This window comes from Geotrypetes seraphini, chromosome 9, assembly GCF_902459505.1.
Source record: "Geotrypetes seraphini chromosome 9, aGeoSer1.1, whole genome shotgun sequence".
In the NCBI taxonomy this organism is placed as follows: domain Eukaryota; kingdom Metazoa; phylum Chordata; class Amphibia; order Gymnophiona; family Dermophiidae; genus Geotrypetes; species Geotrypetes seraphini.
This window is the reverse complement of record NC_047092.1, coordinates 48,826,799-48,851,680: the sequence shown is the minus strand read 5'-3', so window position 1 is coordinate 48,851,680 and position 24,882 is coordinate 48,826,799. Positions and strand designations below refer to the sequence as shown.

Below are 24,882 nucleotides of genomic sequence, written 5' to 3'. Positions count from 1 at the left end.
TCTCTTCCCCCCCCCCTTATTGGGTGCAACAATAGCATTTCTCTCCTCCCCCAATTGGGTTTTACCTCGTTTTGGGGGTAATCAGCAGTTTCCTCTGTAATGGGGGGTTCCCCTCAACAGGAGCGCAAACATTTCTAAGCTTAGTGAGGGGGGTACCCCCCCACTCTCTGAGCGCTTACAGTAACTGTTTTAATCCAGCGCACATAAGTCCTACACACCGTTGTTGATGCGCGTTTGTCCCGCGCGGTTATGACAGGCCACCTATATTTGCTGTCATCTTATTTATAAACATATTCCAATAAGTTTTGATTTTGTAACCATTTCAAATCAAGGAATGTTTTTGTGGGCACCCTGTATATTTGAAAAAGTGATCTATACGAAAACATACACAATGAATGTCTAGAAAGTTTACACAGTTAATGAATTATATGGATCTTCACTGAACATGGTTAAATATATACAGGTGGACAATAGATTTATCATTATACTTATTGCAAAACATGGCCATTTTCAAGCAAATCCACATTAATCAACAGTGGTATTGGTGTACAACGGACTGGCTTTAATTGTGTGGATTTTTCCATTTTTTTTCATTTTTATTAACACGCATAAACCTCTATTCTTACAAACCTCTGCTTGAATAGAAGCTACTCCAGCTGCTTTATCATTTGACAGCAGGTTAATTGTTTTTATAATCTGAGGGTTGGGAGATGAGTAAGAGATATTTACTTCTGGCAGATGATCAATTGCCTCCTCACTAACTGTTAATATTGTCTAAATATTCTACAATAATTTGCAGTATTTGTTCCTTATATTTAACGAGTGAAGTACTATCAGCACTTAATACTGAAGACATTCCTGATGAATGAGCCCACAGTTTGTTGTTAAGAGCACCATGGATGTATTCATGTCATTTCTATTGGCATAAACTTGGATTTTATCTGACTTGTTGAACTGTGCATTATGTGCTAATTAGTTTTGCCGAAATTTTATAGCTAATAAAATATACTGAAAGAAAATACATTAAATATGAAGACCGACTGGGGTGGGGTATGCTTTTTTGTTCTAAGGATTATGACACATGGATTGACTTAAAAGTACAATTTAAAAAAAGCAGAAAAATAGGCTCTACAGATAAGTCTTATTAGTAATAAAAACCAGGTTGGCATATTCAGACTTCAAAATGATTTTAAAATGATTTTAAAATAATAAGAAGAGCATGGAAGAGGGCAAAAAATTGCCACCGTCCTTGGTTGATGTTACCAACTAATAGTGAAAGATCTAAGTCGGATACGGTATGTGTGATGCCTTACACCGGTAGTAGTAATGCGATCAAGCATATTATTTTAAAACATTGGTCAATACTTCAAAGTCATCCTTCGCTTACTCAAAAACCTAAATTCGCATTTTCAAGAGGACCTAATTTGGGCGAAAAATTAAAACATAAGAATTTTGACATTTCCTACTACACAGAAGAAATCTCACCAACCGTGGTGGTAAATGTAAGGTATGTAAGCATATCATGAATATACTGCTCAATTAACAATCCCTTTTTCGGGTGGTCGTAGGTTTATATTAAACACTGATACTACATGTGACTCCAAAGGAGTTATTTATTACATTCAGTGTCCTTGTTTAAAAATATACATAGGGCAGACTTCCCGCAAAATTAAAACTCGTATCATAGAGCATTTGAGCAGCATTCGTACAAAACGTATCACCGCCCCTTTAGTTCCCCATTGGTTGAGCGAAGCACACACGCTTGAAGATCTTCAATATACGGTGTTATTACACATAGAACACTTTCAAGGTGATCTTTCCAAATTACTTATTCAGAAGGAACAGCGGTTTATCTATAACTGGCACACACTTACCCCTGATGGTTTAAATTCAGAGATAGACTGGCTTTTATTATAACGTAATGGGGAACGTCATGACATTTTCTTGTTGATCTCATTTCCGGTAGGGTCCAATACAATAGTTCCGGTTTTTACCTATAAAACCAAAATTCTGGTCTCTGGAACTTAGTTTTCCCACCTCTGAGGTCTGGTCTATTCTTAGTGAGCCAACAATTGGTATGTAAACCTATTGATATTTTCTTTTTAACACTTACATAATATTTTTCATTGTAAGATTACGAGTAATCTACAAGATTCTACTTTAGATCTTTTAATGTCAGATGATTTAATAAAGTTGACTATTGTTTTAATTGATTTTCTCTAGCATCAATGTCCCTCCCTGACGAAGATACGAAACCTGGGTCGGGGGGACAGGGACTATGAAGTGAAAGGCACACATAGAAAAAATCTTTTAAAAGCACATCACTTTCTTTACGTTTGTTTGAACGAGGATTAACATCACCGACTACCACCTGGCAGAGATAAGTACACCATTTAATACAAATTACTCACGCTGAGAGTTTTGGCGATACAATCTAGGTGGTCAAGGGACAGTGAAGGCAATGATGGTCCCTTTGTTAACCTCGTTTTGGTGATAACACTTAAAACACTGGTTATAAGGTCTGAGCACTTCACATTTAAATTTAAATTTATATATTATTCAGTAATTTTGTACAAGAGCTGTGATTAATGAAATCGTCATTAGACTATCATCACAGAATATAATTTTATTCCTCCAGTGATTTGTTTAAAATATGTTCAACATGTTCCAGCACCGTAGCACCTGAGTTGGGGGTATCAATCACTAGTCAAAACTAGAGCCTGATATACATACAAATGACAACTTATATACATTCTGCTAAAAAATAGAAACATAATTAGAAATGCTAGAAGGACCAAGAACCAAGAAATACTGTGGAAGATGTTCATGATTCAGGTATTTATTTGGTCCAAATGATGCAATCAACAGTTCCAAGCAAAATAATCCACATATTAAATAAATGTTGTTGACCCAACATGGCACGTATTTCGACTTAACCACCTTCCTCAGGCATCCAAGGTACATGGTTGTATGAAAAAAACAAATGTGGATATTTTCTTGGTTGAAGAAATCAGCTTTTCATTTTGTCGTCTATGTTGACCTTTAATAATCATAAGGTTATTGGCTTCCCTATGGGTGATAGGCACGGTTACTGCTCATGATGGCGGATTGCTATGACTAGCTCTTTGTATTATGTAACTGTTCTTCACCACTTCATTAGTCTAAGCAGGGGCTCCCAAGGATTCCTTCACATATTTCATATCAGAGACATGCAACACTTGATGGGTGGATCTATGTGTTTAAAAAATTTTTTTAACATTTTTTTGTCATATATGTTAAATCAATTTGATTGCATATATTTTTAAGGCTTTTCATGTTCATGTTTGTAGGATTTTCTGTAAGGTACACTGTCATTTGATGGCTTTTATGGCATTCCAAGGTCAGTGCACATATACATTTTTCCATGGTAATGTGCATATTGATTATTTTTGGGTCATATTTTAATTTGCTTTTTCTTTTGTTGTCTGTTTCTTGTTTGTATTTGCATTTATTATATTCCCTTAGGACCCCTGAGGAAGGCTAGATAAAGCCGAAACACGGCCCGTGTAGGGTCTGGTTCATGGTTAATACAGTACAATCATTGCTCTTACATTGTTGGAATGAGTTTGACTTTTAGCACATTGTGATACTTTTTTGTTTTATTAATCAATAAACTTCACCATTTTTTTTAATTTTTGGAAGTCCAGGATTTGGTTCCACATTTTTTCTTCTGTACAATTTGGTTTCTGTGGTACCTAGGTCCATTTCTGTGGCAGGTAGGACGGTCTTGGTGACGTAGACCACCCCACAGTGTTTTTCTGTGTCTGGTAAATTAGACACAAACATGAAGACCAGGCCCTTCCAACCTTTTTCTTTCAAGGGCCACATTTTATATCTTGTAACATTTGGAAGGCCAAAATAAACACCATCATACAAATAATGGCAAAAACATGACAGTGCATCATCCCCTCTTTAGCTTACACCATGTCTCACTGTTGCTCATGTAACCCTTCCTCCCCTCCCCCCAGTCTTCACTCAGTTTCTTTTTCCTTACTTGGTTTCAGCTGCAGAAGAAACAGCAGGATTCTTACTTCCCTACTACAAACTTGACACTCTGCAAGCTTGAGCCTTGTGGCGTGTGAAGTTTGCATTGGTCTTCTAGTTTCAAGCCTCACAAGACTTGAAACCGAGATCAGCCTGAACCTGTGGCATTGCGTGCGTGGCTCATGCTTACAGAAAGCCAAGTCACATAGGAAAGCAGGAGTCCTGCTCTAAGCACCACAAGAATTGCCCAGTTTCTGAGGGCCAGAAAAAGCACTTGATGGGTCAGATTCTAGCCTGTGGGCTGCAGGTTGGACAAGCCTGATATAGACAAACTGGAATCTGAGAGGTATAATGCAATCTTGATATGAAGCTTTCAACACTTTAGGTATCTGTTCTGAAAAATAGTGTAAAATCAATTCTGGGATGTTGGCATAGAAAATGGTTCCTATATAGTGTACTAATTAAAATGAGTAAATGAGATTAAATGAACAGATGGGTGTTTAAAGGAATAGGGAAAAGGGAATAAAGAAATGTGTCAGAATTAAGTAAGATGGAAAAAAAAAACTGAAATGTAAATGAGTGAATGAGAAAAGAGAGGTAATTAGATTTCTCAAGCACTACTTCCAGTACATGATGTCATATGACCATAAGTCAGTAGTCCCTTGACTGCAAACAGTACAAAATGTCAATGTCTTGATGAGAAAGAAGTAGGGAACCAATTTTAATGGAGGTACAAATTAAACTTTTGTTATTATTTCAGGAAGCACTCGTAAACAATTACATGTATTTTCAATGACTTATTTGTAAAGCAATGCAAAATATACAATACAAAACTTCAGTGCCAAGGACTGGATACAACTCTTGCACAGAATGATTTTTGTTTATTTATGGCAGGGGTAGGGAACTCCGGTCCTCGAGAGCTGTATTCCAGTCAGGTTTTCAGGATTTCCCCAATGAATATGCATTGAAAGCAGTGCATGCAAATAGATCTCAAGCATATTCATTGGTGAAATCCTGAAAACCCGACTGGAATACGGCTCTCGAGGACCGGAGTTCCCTACCTCTAATTTATGGTGATTTAAGGCAAGACTTTAAAGCAAGTGGAAGAATATATTTGATAGAAAATATCTTCAAATTTTAAATCCAATTATTTGTAGAGTTGAGATAAAACACTTTCCATTATCTCACCTACCACAATTCAAAGAGTTAGTAGCACTACAGTATATATTACCGTTAGGGATTTTGCTACTTGTAGATGGTTATCATAAACCAGAATATCTACTGTCAGATTCTGCAGCTGATGAATGCGAACTTTATCTCCTTCAAGGGCACCGTCTTCAACTAAGACCCTCCAGGAGGGGTATGGGCACTTTGTACCATCCCATACCTGTGAAAAAAAAATAATTACAATCATATCACAATAAAAAAAAAATATATTTATATATGTATATCTATCTATAAAACATATGGAATAAGCTTCACTAGCCATTTAATATTTTTAACTCTATGAATTTTTGTGCTCTTCTTGCAGATCTATGACCCATTTATTTCAACAAAAAGTCATAAGCTCAAAATTACTACATATCATTGTATGACCTATTTATCAGCAAGGGGCCTGGCTAATAAAATGAAGGAAAGATTAAGTACTTACCTCGATAATCCTCTTTCCTGTAGAACAGCATAATGATTCCTTACTGATGGGTTCTATACCCCAACTCGGGGGGGGGGGGAGTAGACTGTAGAAGATGCCAATCATTTTTCTCAGCTCCGCCTCATCTCCCTGGTTAGTGCCCTCTCTCTCCAGTCCATATTAAAGTAAGTGATAACCCTTAAAGAAAAAAGTATAACAAGGAGGGCTTCAGGGAACTCCCCAGTAATGTTAACTGCAATTTGCTCTGCACTAGAAAACAAAAAGGCAGTAAATATTCAAAAGAAACTGGCAACATAAAGGTGGAACCAAACTCTCCACCTACCTGTGTACAACTGGCACTAACACTTGTATACCTCTTTGCCAATAGTATACTCAAATCTATTCTGCCACCCCTCAAAAAAATTCTCTTCTCATCTCTTTGGCTGCCACGAACCAAACCACTGGAAATCCAAACCCAGGCAGTATTCCAACACAGGCATTTTAGACATGTGATAGGGTAGGGCATTAAGGAATCGTATGCTGTTCTATAGGAAAGAGGATTATCGAGGTAAATACCTAATCCTTCTTTCCGGTGCAAACAGCATAAAATTCCTTACAGATGGGACATACCAGAGAACTCCCTTGAGTCTAGGGCGGGAAAGATGAGCCTGCAACTAGCACTAAGAACCATGTCCGTTTGTGCTGTCACACCCACTCTGTAAAATTTCATAAAGGTATGGAGAGTGGACTAAGTGGCCGCTCTACAAATGTCATCAGGTGGCATGGTCCTGGTCTTGGCCCAAGATGAAGCCATACTTCTGGTGAAGTGACCCTCCAAGCCTACTGATGGGTGCTTACCACAGCTAATATCTGCTGCGGAGATAATTATGCATATCCATTGTAACACAGATGCCTTAAAGGCTAGTCTCCCCTTACAATTAGAACTGGATAATACAAACAGGTGATCTGAAAGACAAAAGTCATTCATCACCTCCCTGAACAATCTAGAAATTGCAAAACCTTGTCCTTATTTGTTCTTGCCGTGGACTGAAATGCTGGAAGTCGAACCTCCGGATTGATGTGAAATGCCGAAACCACTTTTGGCAGAAAAGAGGGCATGGTGCACAAGGACACTCCTTCTTCCGTGATTATGAGAAAAGGCTCTCTACGCAATACAGCCTGCAGCTCAGACACCCTTCTCACTGAAGTGATTGCTACTAAGAAGACTGTCTTCACGGTAAGATCCATTAGAGAAGCTTCTGAGAAAGGCTCATACAGGGCCTTAGAGAGCTCTTAACATAATGTAAAGAGTCGATGTAGGAAACGGCTGCCATACCGGAGCCTCAACTCTCTCCTCAAGAACCTGGAGACATTCAGATGAGAGGCTAAGAACGCTCTGCCTGCTCTAGCCCTGAAGCAAGAAAGGTTGGCCCTGAACTTTAAGAGATCCAACTGCCAAGCCTTTTTCCAGGCTTTCCTGCAAGAAGGACAGTGCTTCGGAAATGGACCCCCAGCTTGGATCTGTCTGGCATCATTGCTGGAAAAATTTCCAGCATAGGCTACCACATTTGCTAGTTCTTAGATCTTAGTTGAGATAACCCTACTCGAATATCTCCTTTGCGCTAAGGCAGCATGCCGTTAAGACTAAAGCATTCCAGACTGTCCAGAGCAGTATATCACAAATTAGTGTTCCCTGGCAGATTCCAGGTGTGCCGCAAGATACCGGAGAGGACAGGCATCTGCTTACAGGATGTGCCTCTCATGGTAAGAGGCACATCCTGTAGTCAGTCAAACAGCGCCACAGCCTCTGCTCCTTCTCCTCACCTCTCCTTCTGCAACACCCCACCCGCACCGGCGGTAATAGGAGGCTCAGGGCCGCAGCTGGAGGACATCCGTGCATGCGCAGACATCAGCGTGATGACAACAAGCATGCGTGTGATGTCATCGTGTTGATGTCCGCATATTTCAAGGTGTCCTCCAGCAGCAGTCCCGAGATTAGTGTGCCGCAGCTTAAAAAGTTTGCAATACACTGGTCTAGAGTTATGGGCCCTTGCAATAGAAGGCCCTTATGCAGCAGCAGTCTGAGACAGCTGTCCTGCTCTGACTGAAGTAGATTTGCATACCATGGACTACGTGGCCAATCTGGGGCCAAGAGAATCCCAAATCCCTGATGGGCCGCTAGCTTGTGAATGACCTGGCCTTTCATCAGCCGCAGAGGGAACATATACAAAAGCTTTTTTGTTGGCCAAGGCTGCATTAGTGTCCATCCCGATGCTTCCCAGCTCGAATTTTTGACTGTAGAAATGAGGGGTTTTCCTGCTGGTTGCTGACACCATGAGGTCGACCGTCAGCCGCCCCCAGCGATTCACAATGCAGTTGAATGCTCTCTGTGGACAACTACCATTCTCCTGGAACTAGGGTCTGTCTGCTGTCAGCCTGGATGTTGTCCACTCCTGCTCATGAGCTGCTGTTATGGCCTGTAAGTAGATTTCTGCCTAGCAGAACAATTATTTGGGCCTCCGCTTCAGTGAGCACTCTTGATTTCCCCCTTGCCCTGTTGATAGTACACCATGGACTGTAGCATTGTCTGAGAAAACTCTGCTTTGCCTTCCAGCCATATCTGAAAGAAGCATAGGGCCAACAGAATGGCTTTCAACTCCAGTCCTGTTGATGGGAACACATTCTCTGTGATAGCAACCATCGGCCTTGTGCTGGATGACCCTCACAGTGAAATCCCCCAGCCATCAAGACTGGCATATGGTTGTTAGGAATCACCCAATCTATCTGGAGAGGAAAGACTCTGACATGCCTCTGTTGTCCATGCTAACCCCGTCCGGAGAGAGTTTGATTGGGGGGGGACTAACATGCCTGGAGAATAGGTGAGCTCCTCGCCCATGGAATCACCTCTATGGTTGACCACCATGGACCCTAGGACCTACAAGATAATGCCATGCCGTAGGAGCCGGCCTCACCAAATGTTCTCTGATCTGGTGTCTGAGCTATCAGTTTGCATAGCTCTGTGAAAAAGACATGGCTTACGGTATTATATGTCTTAAGTGTAGACGTAGTGGTGGTCTGGGCGTTTAAACAGCTGAACGTAGAGGCAGGCCATTATTTTTTTTTAAAAAAAACCTTCTTTGGACGTTTTTTTTTAGAATGGACATTTTCCCTGCTTCTATTTTTCAATATTTAGGGCCATAGGCCAAAAGGGGTACTTAGATGTTATTTCTTTTATTATGCCCCTCCACGTGTATATCTTTTATGATTGTAACATTACAAGTCTATTAAATTATTTGAAATCTCTTTTCCAGTTAGAAGGCAAGAGCAATACATGAAAAAATATAACTTCACAGCATAGATAATGGTTTAACTAGAATTTCCACTGCTACCTAGAATACAGCCTGAAAGGCTGATGCAGAAAGTCATGTGCCCAAGGCTCAGCACATGGCTTCTAAAGCAAAATATGAAAAAATATATCATGGCAATGCAGCCATGCAAATTACTGCCACTTTAAAAATGCCCCTCTCTTCCTGTCAAGCATATTAATGGAGACTGGCTCACACGCTAACAGGAAGGGTGACCATATTAAAAAAAAAAAAGACCAACGATGCCACTAGGTCATGCATCCCACTCAACCTCCAATTAAATTCTTCACTGGTTTGCCCTTGGTGTCTCATGGTACCCCTCAACCCCAACTCCCCCCTGTTTTGTCATTTAAAAATTAAATTTCTGGAGTCTAGTAGCACCCTAAGACCCCCCCCCCCCCCCCACACACACAGAGGTTAAGAACCAAGAGCGATATCCACTCATTCCTGCTTCTGTGATGCCATCTTCAAAAATGGTGGCATTTTACCCCTTGCCATACATTCCCTTATATGGTAGTAGGAATAGAAAGGAAAATTTTTGTTTGGCAGACTGACCCCCTGCTCGATATGGCTGGGTCAGGCACTGCCATTTTTCAAGATAGCAGCATGGAGGTAGGAGCATGTGATCATCGCCACTGTCTCTTACAGGTACATAGTGGGTGGGAGTGGGGGATTCTGGGAGGCCTCCAGCCACCAAGGACTTTTTGAATGGGGAAAGGAGACAGAGAAATGATCAGCGGGATGAAGGGTACCACTAAATACCAGGAAATTTCTTTTTAAGAAAGGGATGCTGCTAAACAGGATTTATTATTTTTTTGAAATTGTCAGGGATGGGGGGTTTAGGGGGCTGCTAAGGGCTGATGTAGAAACTATGCTGCAGCTTTTTTTTTTTTTTAAATTGCCCTTCCTGTCACTGCGTGAACCAATTGTTGCTCATGCACTGAATCTAGGAATCTTATGATCTTGGGAAAAAGGAGAAGGAAAAATATACCTTTTCTTTCAAAACATGACTACAATTGAGACTCACCTTTAGAAGAAATGATTTTACATTCACTTCTGCTTTCCCCACAAGTTGACAAGTCAAGTCAAAATACTGCATTGGCTGGACAGCAGAAAGTTTTGTTGTTGCTTCAGGAATTGACAGGTGATTGACTGCCCAGTTACGTAGTACTTCTAGTGTGTTTAGGTCTTGAGAAGTATAGTGAAACATTTTACTGGAGGCTCGAGGTATTTATTGGAGCCCCCTACTGTGCCATCAAACACCATGGGCTGCAAAGCCAGCACTAGTAACTCCTTGCATCTCATTATTGAACTCCTGAATCTGGAAGGAAGGTGAAAAAAAAACACTGTACTGATGACTGTAAATATATCAAAATATATTCTATATTTGTGGCTCACAAGTGGTCTAAAATAGATGTAAAATATGGCTATGGTGATAAAGGGCACCAAAATCCCTAGCTTCTGACCTCACCTGGTCTAATGTTTAAATCCTTCTCTCGCCCTCCACAAGTTCAGTGTCTCCCCCCCTTATTCTCTGATCCCTGGTCCAATCTCCCTCTCCCCCCACCACCCCCGTAGGACTGGCATCATTCTTTTTTTCGCCTTTCTCTTTCTTTCATCCCCCTCCGTGGTTCTCCGTGGTGAGTTTGTAGCAGCAATTTCCTGTGGGCGAGTGAGACAGAAGTATGATCCAGGACCTGGCCAGAAGTAGACTGACTTCAGGCTGCTGCCAGAAACCCAGCACAAAGTTTACAAAAATACAACTGGGAGGGGGGAGGGAAAGAGAGAAGGCACAATGCCCTGAGGGAGAAGAATGTGGAGAGGAAAAAGAGCGGACTGGGGGGAGGAACAGAAAAGATGCCAGGCCATGGAAAGGGGGGTGGGGGAACCAGAAGTGGAGAAAGGAGGAACACCAGTCCAGTGCTAACTGGCTTTGGGCATCAGAATAGCTTGAGCTGACTTGGGTCTATACACGTACAAATTACAAAGAAAATGAAGTGTTTATACAAATCTGCAAGAATTAGTCTTTATTTACAAAATCTCTGCATAACGTTTACCAATTTTCTCCATTTTCAGATGAATGACCAGTTCTAAAGTTGAAGGCACATCCTTATTATAGTGCTCTAGAACCAAGTCCTTGGATAACACCCAGTCAGTCAGGTTTTCAGAATATCCACAATGAATATGCAAAAGATAGATTTACATACTACAGAAGCAATGCAGGCAATCTTATCTCATTCATATTCATTGTGGATATTCTAAAAACCTGACTGGTTTGGTGTGCCCTGAGGACTAGATTAAGAACCACTACTCTCTTAGGCCTCCTTCTTGTCTTCCAGCTCACCTTCACATATGGCCCCTCTATACTGTACCTGTATCCCGCTTACCTATTTAAATTGTATCTTTATCTGCTGATTGTACCTATATTCGCTAATTGTCCAGCCCTTCTTTGTTGTAAACCGCCTCGAACTACTACGGCTTTGGCGGTATATAAGAAATAAATTATTATTATTATTATTACTCTAGATGTTGACCAGTTAGCACATCACAACCTATTTGCTAAATTAATTTCTACTGCACATACCTCATTTTGATATGCTATTATAGAAACACCTGAATCTGATTCTATTTTACCATTTATTTTATTTGTTTGTATCTAACTATAATTCTAGTATTAGCAAATCATCAAATTACATTACAATACATAAGAACGTGTATCCTACCACCTAAAATATTAATGAAACACTGACTAGGATAGGTTGTTCAAAAAAGAAGCATTTTCATGAGTAGGAAGACATATGGAGAAGTTGGTATTTTACTTTCTGGACTATGTAAGAACTGTTGTATCACTCTGCAACCTCATTTTCATAGGTCCATGGAGTAATAAGAAATCTGACTTTTAGCCCTGTTACTGTGAGAGGGCAGAGCAAGCCAACTGTGGGGCTGATAGAATTCTGACTGCTGTGGTGAAACCACCAAGTGATTTGGCTAACTATAGAGGAAGATACAAACAGAATAGCTATGTACAAGCAACCATTTTGATGCCTTTGTATGCCCTAACAGCATTCCCTCAAGAAGTGAGGAATTAAAGACAGTTGTAGAAGCAGAAAAAGCCAAAGCAGCACAGATTACTCCAGGGAAAATTCTGAACAACTGTGCAAGGAAGAGGAAACAACTAGACAGTCTGGTTGAAGAATGGGCTGTTGTCAGTACTGGTTTACCAGGGTCTAAGATGAAAAGACCAAAGCTGTTTGGCCTGCATGCATGGTCCAGATTAGAAGATGTCAGTTCACTTAGGAGTAGAAGCTGCAGTTAAAGAGTACAGGAACAGGTAAGCCCAAAATGAAAGTTATGCAGACCTGGGGAGAATGAGCTGTAGTCGATGAAGCTGGCTTGCAGTCAGGCTGCAGTTATGAGTGCTGGTACAGATGAGCCAGAAGGGAAGATTAGGTACTTACCTCGATATTCTTCTTTCTATTAGAAAGGCATATGAGTCTTAACCAGTGGGTTATGCATCCCTACTCGTGAGATTGTGTAGGAGGCATCATATACATTTTTCAACTCGGCCTCCTCTGACAATGCTCTGTGATCCTCTGTTCATACTAAAGTAGTCAAGCAGCACTACAAAAAAAGAAAGAGGAGGGATTATGGGAAACTCCCCATCTAGCCCGTCTGCTCTGACCTTAAAGAAAATTGATTAGAAATGAATATAAAACAATTTTAAACCACAGCACATGATACCCCACAGCGCAACATGGCACTAACACTGAAATAACAACCATACCCCATGATAGGCAGATATGAACTCTCTTACTTCATGTATTCCATTTTTTTTTAAACAAATCTGCTACTCCAGGGTCCATTCTGTGGACCCCGGAGTAGCAGATCAAGCATAGGCCAAGTACATTTATGTCTGAGATCATAAGCAGGTGACCTGAAAATTTGACAGGGAGGGATGTCAACAGTTAAATGCCTTTCTACTAGAAAGAAGATTATTGAGGTAAGTACTTAATCTTCACTTCTAGTGCAAAAGGCATACGAGTCTTAACCAGTGGGACATACCAAAGCAATCCATCGAGTCTAAGGAGCCTGCTGACAAAATTGAAGACCCAAATGTGGCTTTCGCCTGAGCCGCCCCATCCACTCTATAAATTTAACAAAGGTATGGAGAGTGGGCCACGTGGCCACCCTACAATTCTCATCAGGAACATGAGGATGTTGGCCAGATTTACATTAGATATTCTGCAAACATCAGGATAGTTGGATAGGCTGGAGTAAGCTTGGATGGCAACTTCAGCATTTGGAACCTAGGACAATACCTGACTTTACAGTCTAAGGCCCAGAAATATCAAAGAAGAGACAAGTTAATTTAATCATGTATTTTTTTATGGGTATAACTTATAGGCAGACTGGATGGACCATTCAGGTCTTTATCTGCCGTCATTTACTATCTTACTGCTCAGGACTCAATCTATAAAAAAGCCACCTCTCTAGAGGAGTATGAATATAAGAATTGCCACTGCTGGGTCAGATCAGTGGTCCATCGCGCCCAACAGTCCGCTCACGCAGTGGCCCCCAGGTCAAAGACCAGTGCCCTAACCGAGACCAGCCTCACCTGCGTACATTCTGGTTCAGCAGAAACTTGTCTAGCCTTATCTTGAATCCCTGGAGGGTGTTTTCCCCTATAACAGACTCTGGAAGATCATTCCCGTTCTCCATTACTCTCTGGGTGAAGAACCTCCTTACATTTGTACGGAATCTATCCCCTTTTAACTTTAGAGAGTGCCCTCTCGTTCTCCCCACCTTGGAGAGGGTGAACAACCTGTTCTTATCTACTAAGTCTATTCCCTTCATTATCTTGAATGTCTCGATCATGTCCCCTCTCAGTCTCCTCCTTTCAAGGGAGAAGAGGCCCAGCTTCTCTAATCTCTCATTGTACGGCAACTCCTCCAGCCCCTTAACCATTTTAGTCACTCTTCTCTGGACCCTTTCGAGTAGTACTGTGTTTTTCTCCAGTGCTGGACGCAGTATTCCAGGTGAGGGCGTACCATAGCCCGGTACAGCGGCATGATAACCTTCTCCGATCTGTTCGTGATCCCCTTCTTAATCATTCCTAACATTCTGTTTGCCCTTTTTGCCGCCGCCGCACATTACGCAGACGGCTTCATTGACTTGTCGACTAGTACTCCCAAGTCTCGTTCCTGGGAGGGTCTCTCCAAGTACCGTCCCAGACATCTTGTATTCGTGTGTGAGATTTTTGTTACCGACATGCATCACCTTACACTTATCCACGTTGAACCTCATTTGCCATGTCGCTGCCCATTTCTCAAGCATGGTTATGTCGTGTTATGCAAAGAAAGTGACGGCTGCTTATTGCAGCTGACATACTACTACTACTACCATTTATTATTTCTAAAATACTGCCAGATGCACATAGCGCTGTACATTAAACACGCAAGAAACAGTCCCTGCTCGAAAGAGTTTACAATCAAATTATGACAGAGGACAAAATTTGGTAACCCAAGGGTTTAAAAAAGAATATACTTTAAGACATACCTCCGATTGTAAAACACAAGGGGTAGTGTATATAATAAAATGTCCATGTGACCTTGTATATGTGGGACAGACATCTAGAAAATTTAATATCCGTCTTACAGAACATAAAAGTAACATTAAGAACCAGATTTTAGGAGTACCGCTGGCGAAACACTGTATCAAAGATTTCACGTCATTGAGAGCATTGATAATAGAAGTAATGAATAGAGGGAAGAGAGGAGGTGACATTAGGCGTTACTTGGCCCAACATGAACAATGATGGATCGATTGGCTAGATACATTAAGCCCGAAGGGTCTCAACAAGAACATAGAATGGCAACATTTCTATTAAATTTGTTTGTGGGAGGGTCTATGCACTGACCGGTTTGAACTGTAACCCTGTGAGTTTTTGACTTTTAAGAAACAGAAGGGAGGAGTTACGTCAGCACGCTAATGGGAGAGTATAAATTAAACGCTGCCACCATCTTGTCACCGTTCCAAAATTATTGACAGTTTGTAACAGAAATGTAAGTACTGCTTTGTTCAGCTAGTAAGAAATGTTTTGCTGTATAGCTAATGGATTATTTTTGTTTATAGATGTTTGATGCCCTAATATTGGCCCTGAAGCAGCGGATAAAAGTAAATCCTGCAAAATGTTGGCCGCATCGGCATTTCTCAGAACAAACACTGACTAAGATAAGTAACTAGCTGTCAATCCTTTTCAAATCAATGGATAAGTGCATTTTTGGAAAATTTGGAAAAAGGTTGAATGATACTTTAGAATACAGATTAAGTAGTAAAATCTTAAAAAATTAAAAAAACTGGGAAAAAATTAGTAAAGAAATAAATCAGGTTTTTTGGCCGATGACTGGAGCATGGAGCAAAAAAAACTACGCTGACTATCTCAGTCCATGACAGGACTGTGCGTAGGCTCCAATTCCGAGGCCTTTTTTTCCTGAATAGCGAAGACACTGTATAGTGATGCATGAATGTTACATGCATTTCTCCGATTGAATGGATTAGATTATATTGTGTTATATTGAATATTTACACCACTCGGGTTGGTAAACTTTAGCCTGATGACTATAAACAGAATGTATCATCAGCAACAAAGATTCTATAGTCCACACCTTCAATCTCTAGTCACTGCAGATCTGCACTCTCCCATACCCAATGGTTCTATAATGAATGTAAAAAATACTGGTGATAGAGGCATACTTGTTGGGTAATACATATGGCTTTGAAATGATGTAAAAAAATTATACTCTAGAAGAAAGGAGGGGAGATATGAGTCAGAGGTTCAAATACTTGAAAGGTATTAACGTAGAACAAAATCTTTTCCAGAGAAAGGAAAATGGTAAAACCAGAGGACATAATTTGAGGTTGAAGGGTAGTTGATTCAAGAGCAATGTTAGGAAATTCTACTTTACGGAGAGGATGGTGGATGCCTGGAATGCGCTCCCAAGAGAGGTGGTGGAGAGGAAAATGGTGACGGAGTTCAAAGAAGCGTGGGATGAACACAGAGGATCTAGAATCAGAAAATAATAGTAAAATTGAAGAACTAAGGGCAGTACTGGGCAGACTTGCATGGTATGTGTCTGTATATGGTCTTTTGGTTGAGGATGGGCTTGGGAGGAGTTCAATGGCTGGGAAGGTGTGGATGGGCCGGAATGAGCTTTGACGGAGACTTCAGCAGTTGGAGCCCAAGCATAGTACCGGGTAGAGCTTTGGATCCTTGCCCAGAAATAGCTAAGAAGAAAAAAAAAATTTAATTGAATCAGGTTGGGCAGACTGGATGGACCATTCGGGTCTTTATCTGCCGTCATCTACGATGTTACTATTTTACTATCGGCTTCTTTTACAAAGCTGCGCGGCAATAGCCCCGAAGCCCTTTAAATCTATGGGCTTTGGGGCCATTAGCACAGCGCAGCCATTAGCGCGACTTTGTAAAAGAGGCCGTATGTATATCTATTCCAGTTGTAACATTGGGAATATGCATATACAATTAAGTCTCACTCAACTAATGTCTTCTTGAAATTCCTACATGTGTTTTCCATATGTAAACAGCAGCTATCTGAAATTGATATTTACACATATATGCAGTATATACGCATATAAATACCACTATATACTGTACATGTGGTTATGTTTCCTAAATAATGATCTAAATATGTATTTTATCGTTTATAGACGGCAATTTTCAAAGCAACTTCCAAGCATAAAAAGTACTTTATCCATGAAAATGGGCTTTCTGAAAAGTTCAACTTGTGGAAACTATTAAAAACATGGATAAATGGGACAGAGTCAACATGAATTCAGTCAAGGGAAGTCTTACCTCGCTAATTTGCTCCATTTCCTTGAAGGCATGAATAAACATGTGGCTTAAGGTGAGCAAGTTGATGTAATGTATCTAGGTTTTCAGAAAGCTTTTCACAAAGCCTCTCATGAGAGACTCCTGAGAAAATTAAAAAGCAATGGGATAAGAGGCAATGTTCTGTTGCGGATTAGGAACTGGTTAATGGAAAGAAAACAGAGGGCAAGGTTACATAGCCATTTCTCTCAGTGAGGAAGGGTGAATAGTAGAGCACCCCAAGGACCTGTAGTGGGACCAGTGCTATTTAATATATTGAGAAATGACTTAGAAATGGGAATGATGGGTGAGGCAATTAAATTTGCAGATGAACAAAACTGTTCAAAGTTGTTAAAATACATGCAGACTGAAAAATTGCAGGGAATCCTTAGTAAATTGGAAGACTAGACATCTAAATAGTAGATGAAATTTAATGTGGACAAATGCAAAGTGATGCACATTGAGAAAAAATAATCCAAGTCACAGTAACCTATGTTAGATTCCACCTTAGGAGTTATCACCCAAGAAAAAGATCTAGGTGTCATTGTGGACAAAATGCTGAAATCTTCCACCTAGTGTGCCGTGACAGCCCAAAAAAGCTAACAGTATGCTAGGAACTAGAGAATGACACGGTGAAAAAATTGGTCCCCGTCACCGCTCCGTCCCCGTCTCACCATCCCCGTCACCGCCCCGTCCCCGTCTCACCATCCTCTTCACCGCCCCGTCACCGCCACTGCCATCCCATTCACCGCCCCGTCACCGTCACTGCTGCATACATAAAAGCCTCAAACGGGTACGATTTTATATACTTTTCTAATATCTCCCCTATGTATCTGCCATTGCCCCCCCCTGTGTCCATATTCCATCCACATGGCATGTCCCCTTTTTGTCTCTGTCCCTATGCCCCAATGCACATAATTTCCCCTCTTTCTGTTACCTTCCTGTGTCCAGATTTCCCCTATCTTCCTCTTCCATACCAGTGTGTCTCTTCTTTTCAACCCCATCTAGCTTTTTTCCCTCTTTCTTCCCCCCCCCTGCTTCTAGCATCTGGCTCACCTGCCTGTCCTTCCCTTTCTTTCCTGTTGTGGGTTTTTCTTTCCGTTTTCATCACCTTGGCCCAGAATCCTTTTCCCTTTCACTCCCTCCTTACAGTCTGAGCCGGGAACACTAGCGATCGCACGGTCCTCGCAGCCCCCACCCGCCTGCCCAATCGATCATAGTGATTAGCCAGCTCTCTCCCTTCTCCTCACCTTAATTTGCAGGCTTTCTTTTTCAGCGACCTGCACGCTTTCCCAAAGAGCCGCACACGCGCGGCTGCTCAGTGTTCAATCTTCTGCTCTGCTGCAACTTCCTGTTTCCGGTTGCGTCAGAGCAGAAGATCGAAACTGAGCAGCAACGGGTGCGCGGCTCTCTGATAGCGTGCGGGTCGCCGAAAAAGAAAATCTACAAACTAAGGTGAGGAGAAGGGAGAGAGCTGGCTAAACACTAGAATCGATTGGGCAGGCGGGTGTGAGCTGCGGGGACCGCGCGATCCTTCATGCCTCACTGCGGGGACAAGACCCATTCACCGCCCCGCGGGCGGTGAATGGCCTTGTCCCCGTCGCCGCAGCGACTGCTAGTTTTCTTCCCCGTTTTCGGCGGTGACCCGCGGCTAAAATGCGGTGGCCGCGGGTAAACCGCCACCGTGTCATTCTCTACTAGGAACTATTAAGATAGGGATACAAAAAAAGACAAATACAATTATGTTTCTGTATTGCTCCATGGTGCAATCTCGCCTTGAACATTGTGTGCAATTTTGGTTTAATAATCCAAGTAATCAAGTAATGAGGAAAAGATGTCAATCACTCAGCAGCAGATTGTCCAAAATGCACTTTTTGGTTTTAACTATTTAAGTTAATTCATTTGTTTTTAGCAATGTTGTTCTTTATGTATCACATGCGCAATGTTGTTTTAATATATTTGCTTTAACATATTTGCTCTAATATATGTGTTTTAACATTTATTTTGCTATGTTTATTTATGTGTACTGATTTCCTGTATGTATTTTTATGATTCATTAGACTCTTGACAAAGGCAAATTTGCCGAAATACTGTCAGTGTCGAGTCTACAAGTTCGTATGGTGCTGCCATTTAATAAAGTGCATTTTGGACAGTCTGCTGTTGAGTGATTGGCAACTTTTCCTCAAGATTATTGTCTTCGTCGTAGAGGTCTTTTTTGGCTCTCTCTCCAGGGCAATTTGGGTTATCTTGTCTACAAAAAGATATAGCAGAATTAGAAAAGGTTTAAAGAAGAACGACCAAAATGATTAAGGGGATGGAACTCCTCACATATGAGGAAATGCTTAAGAGATTAGGGCTCTTCAGCTTGGAAGAAAGACTGCTGAGAAGGGGATTTGAGAAGAGTCTATAAAATCCTGAGTGGTGTAATATGGGTAAATGTGAATAGACTGTTTATTCTTTCAAAAAGTAATGACTAGGGGACACTCAATGAGGTTACATTTGCCAGAGATATACCGTTTCAATTAATATAATTCAACAAATAAATAGAACCCAACTGACATTGTTGCCTCATTTCTCAAGTAAGCATGTACTAAGACTTGGTACCTTTACTTAGATTGCGACACAAATGTTTATTAGACGAGTTACCAGAGTAAAAGTCCATAATCTGCTACTGAGATAGAAATGAGGAAAGCCATTGCTGTCTATGGGATTGGTAGCATGGAATTTTGCTACTATTTGGGATTCTGCCAAATACTAGTGACCTGGACTGGCCACTGCTAGGAACAGGATTTAAGACAGATGGACCAATCGATTTGCCCCAGTATTGCTATTTTTTATGTTTCTTATTTGAGTAAGAGTACCGCACAGTGCAACTACACATGAATGCTTACTTGCACTTAGAAGATGTATTCCAGGATGTGGGGACTAAGAAGTAGAGAATGACACGGGGACAAATTTCCGCAGGAACTCAATTTCTCCAACTGAGTTTTGTCGCTGTCCCTGTCCCATTCCTGTAAGCTCTGCCTTAACCGCACAAGCCTCAAACACTTATGATTTTAAAGTGTCTGAGGCTTGTGAAGATGAGAATGGAACTTGCATGAATGGGGCAGGGACATGAAAAGAACTTGCGGGGATGGGATGGGAAAATGAGTTCCCGCGGGGATGGGGAAAAATTTGTCCCCCATGTCATTCTCAACTAAAAAGTTACAAGAGTTTATAGATAGTCTTTTTACAGTACCTGTAGACTTTGCAAATATTATTGGAATATGAAAATTTATATCAATCCCCCCTTCCCCCCAAAAAAATTAAGGTACATATAGTAAAATGTTTCTGTTCTTCAACACTGATAGTATTTCAATGTTGGCTACGTTACTTACTACTTTTAAAAGTTTCAGCAAGCCTTTACTCTCTCCATCCCTTCCTCCCTTTTTTGCCCTCCTCCTTATCTACTTTACCAGTGTATTTCTGTCCAAATGCTCATCACAGTAACTGAACACTTGAATGAGTGTCAAATAGAAGACATATCAAATTGTTGAAAACTACACAAAAACAGGATTTCTAATTTGTAGTATCAACTGAATTATCATTAGTAATTCTTTCTTTCTTACTCCTACAAAGATTAGATTAGAATTTTCCCCCCTTTTAAGTCTTTATTGAATTTGTCAACTGAGGTACAATATAAAGAATAAGAAGAAAAAAATGTGAGCGCAGACATTGTTGGACTAGAATACCTTTGTCCTAGAATTTCATATTATTGAGCAAGGCAGAGAGGGCTCAGTAGTACAGGTTGATTTCAGTCTCACTTTACTAGTTATTAGTATGTGTGCTTCAAATCAGCAGGCATAAAGCCTCTTTAAGCTCCATTTTATGCAATGTCATCTAGTTAATACGGCCAGCTTGTGTTATTAGCAACACATACCAAACTACTGTAGTAGAATGTATTAATAATTTGCCTGTAAATTAGTTGATGCTGGGATTAATAGAAAAGGCTGTGGTTTCTCTTGCTTTCTCTCAAATGGCAAGTGCATTATGCTGTTTCACTGTTGGTGCCAAATTCTTGCACAGCATTTAATTTATGTCAACTTTAATTAGTGTTTTTTTCTGGAACCATTAATCTCGTATAATACCCCCTTCTAATAAATGAAATCTTTAAAATATCTTTTTCTGGACCAAAAGAAAAGATATGTTTCAGTACATATTTTATCTTTTACCAATAAAGGCCAGGGCTACCTGCAGAGATTTCATTTTTTTCTAGAACCAAGAGGAGTGTCAGAACGCTATATTACAAAATTATTTTTTGTTTATAAAATAAAAAAGATTCTAGACATTTTTATTCCCATTGTGGTTTGATATTCAAAAGTTTTAAATGCTTAGGGCTCCTTTTACGAAGGCGCGATAGCAGGTTTAACGCGCGTAATACCGTGCGCTAAACCGCCGGCCGAGCTAGCCGCTACCACCTCCTCTTGAGCAGGCGGTAGTTTTTAGGCTAGCGCGGGGGTTAGCGCATGATGGAAAGTCACGCGCGCTGAAGCCGCTACCGTGGCTTCGTAAAAGGAGCCCTTAGTAACCAGATGGATGTCTAGATTAACCACTGTTAACCATGTCATAATTATCCCAAATTAATTTTGAATGGTTCTATTTATCGACTGCATCCCTGTAAAGTGCTCATAGTGGACAACAGCAAAAGCACCGCTTAAGTAACACAAACCAACTCCCTCTTTTACAAAACCATTGCGCGGTTTTTAGCGCTGGCTGTAGCGGTAACAGATCTGATGCTCACAGGAATTCTATCAGTGTTGGAGCTGTTCCTGCTGCAGCCGGCGCTAAAAACCGCGTTGTGATTTTGTAAAGGGGTGGGGGGGGGCAAATGTAGAAATAAACCCCCAGACAAAATACAAGTAACATCTCCGCCTATACAGAATATTTGACTACCCCGTCCTGGATACATGAATACCTTCTTAAACAAAAATGTCTTCAGAAGCCTCCTACAGTTCAAGTAATCTTGTTTTTGCTTACTTCTCTGGGCAGGTCACTCCCCCACTAAGGTTTGGTCACACAGAACATGCTGTCTTTTGAATCATACCCTTTAGACTGATTTTACTAATAGAACAGTGAAGCCCAAAGTTCTTTCCCTGCGATCATAAAGACTGGTCTTGAACATTTATTATAATTTTGTCTATTAAATATTTTGGGCCCAAACTTGGTCTAATCTTAAATATCAGAGTTAAAACTCTGAATCTGATTGTGTAATCAAATTTGAAGACGTTAGGAAAGGCAAGTGGCTTGAGCATCATAAATAACCAAAACACGTATGAATAGCTTGAGATGTGATCTCAGAGCTGTAAGTTTGTTATCAGTGGCTTAGTTAGGACTGAATGGGCACCAGGCACAAAAATTATGATGGGTCCCTCCATCTCTCCAGGGGAGACCGGGGGGTTGGGGGGGATGGTGGAACCACTTCAGAGCTTCAGTAGACAAAGCCTGCCACATTCTAGACTTCTGTTGAAAATCTGTCAGAATAAAGCAGCACTAAATATCCAAGACTCACAAAGCAACAGCCCTACTTATAAAAAGAGCAGCACCCTATAACCAATATACTAAGCTAGATTGTTACAGATCCCTACATAGAAACTAAATACTAGGATGCTCCTGCTCAGTTAAACCTCACTGAGCTGGCCAATCCCAGATATTCAGCAGCAATTTACCAGGTAGTGCCATTGACTATCCCCACTGGCTAGGTTAGGGGCACTCTGGGGGAGGAGTTTGGATGAAGCTGGGACTTAACTGGTTAGTGGTAATATTCAATCTGATAACCAGCTAAGTACATAAAGTTAGTACAGGAAAAAACGCTGTCCTAACTTTATGTGCTGAGCTAACTGGGTACTGGTCTGAATATCAATTGAAGGTAAAGCTGTAATAAGTTATGGCTGTAAATTTAACCATTTGTGACTACAGAGATAGAAGAAGTAATTCGATGTATTCATTTGTAGGAGGGTGTTCTGGAAGAAGCAATTAGTGAAACATGTAGAACATAAAATTTGATGCACCTATAAAGCTACGTAAAAAATATTTATTCTCTGTTTGGAAGGTGGAGAAATTGATAAAATTAATAAAATAATCACTGAACTTCATGTAGCACATGGAGTTAAGAGCCAATGATGATTAGCCACATAAAGCTTAGGGCTATGAAATAAAATTAAGACCGGAGTGGTGCCCCTTTATTGGTAGGCACTATGGTACATAGGCATTATTTTACGGAATAGAGCTAGTTTTCATAAGCGCCTGTCAATTAATGGTACCTTTGACATGCAAAGTGGCACATACTCTAGGCCCCAGTTTATAGAATTGCCTTAAAAATGTACTACACCTAACCTAACCTAACATTACATTAGAAATTTCTATTCCGCCATTATCTTGCGGTTCAAGATGGATTACAAAAGAGTTATAGAAGGTGGGTTACAAAAGAAAATCTCTGGTCATTTCCAGAGCGAGTAAAGAGTAGATCAGGTTGATTAAGGGAGTCAGGAAGAAGATGGGAGGAAGGAAGGTACTCTTAGTAAGACTTTTTCAGGTATTTCTTGAAGAGTATAGTCTTTATTTTTTTTCTGAACGTTTTGTAGACTGGGGTTGTTATCAGTAGATTGGAGATTTAATTGTCTAGTTTTGCTGCTTGAGTAGCTAGAAGGCCATCATATAGTTTTTTCCATTTAACTTCTTTGTTTGGAGGGTGTGTGAATGGGGAGTGAGTTTTTCTATACCTGGTTGAGGTAGTTTGGATGAGGCGGTTGTTCAGGTAGGTTGGGCTGTCTCCGTTTATAGTTTTGAATAGTATATAGTAGAATTTAAATAGTATTCTTTCTGAAATTGGAAGCCAGTGTGAGTTGAGGTATGCCTCTATAATATGGTCGTGTTTTCTCAATGAGTAGACGAGTCTCAGGGCTTTGTTTTGAATTGTTTGTAGTTGTTTTGTCATTGTTGCAGGGGAGGTAGAGAACGTTACAATAGTCTAGTAGACCTAGGATTATGGATTATACTATGAGCTAGAATTGTGTTCTTTCGAATAATTTTCGGACTTGTCTTAGGTTTCTCATAACGTACATCAAAATATATTACATTAACCATAATCAGTTAAAAATGGGTAAAAAAAGTTTAGAGTCACTCTATGCCACTTGTGAACAGAAAACATTTACGGTTGAACTGCCCAAATAATAATAACAGTTTATATACCGCAGGACCGTGACAACGTAGATGTTTAGATCTGGGAAATGAATCTTCTCAATACAAAAGGATACATAGCAGCTCAAAAAGGTTTATAAAATATATCACCTCTGAAGCATGTTTTAAGATAAATTATACAACAGTTCGGAATGGCAGGTACTTGTACTTATACACTAATTTTTAAAGTCTAATGAAAACCCTGATCAAATGGATAAGAAAAATCTAACTTGTGTACCTTTAGTATTGTTGGAAAAAAGGAATCACACATAGCAGCAGTTAAAAATTTAAGATGAATAGCAACTAAATCAAATTAGTAATCCAGACAGGTAGGGCATGAACAAGTTTATGAATTGTATAGACTATTATACAAGTGTCTGCCATGGACAGATAGAATAGTTAAACAATAAGGTCACAGTTATGTGCTCAGTAGTGTCTGAGTGTTAAATCTAATTTAACAGTGACAGAAATGATTCTGTTCATTTAATGATTTCTTTGTAGCTAGTAGAAATGCAAAATATGCTATACGATATCAAGAGTAGCACCATTAAATTAAATATTTTTCTCTTGATTAAAGTGTGCAAACAGTTGCTCTTTTCTTATTAACAATTACTATATATTGTATTACATTTTTTGCTTTTATAAAGTAATTTGTGCAGGGAATAAGCTACAAACAACTCTGTGCAGTGAGATTTAGTAAAAAAACAAACAAACTACTACTTAAATTTATAAGAAAATCTAATGCATCAAATAAGGTTACAGAG

General features: G+C 40.3%; 1 protein-coding gene across 1 annotated transcript in view; it reads right to left on the bottom strand.

The window, feature by feature from the left end:
• Positions 1 to 24,882, bottom strand: part of POT1 (protection of telomeres 1) — a 195,574-nt gene that overhangs the window by 70,443 nt on the left and 100,249 nt on the right. The window contains 2 exon segments of the mRNA XM_033959136.1: positions 5,255 to 5,410; positions 10,046 to 10,339. Coding sequence (XP_033815027.1) covers positions 5,255 to 5,410; positions 10,046 to 10,339 — 450 coding nt within the window.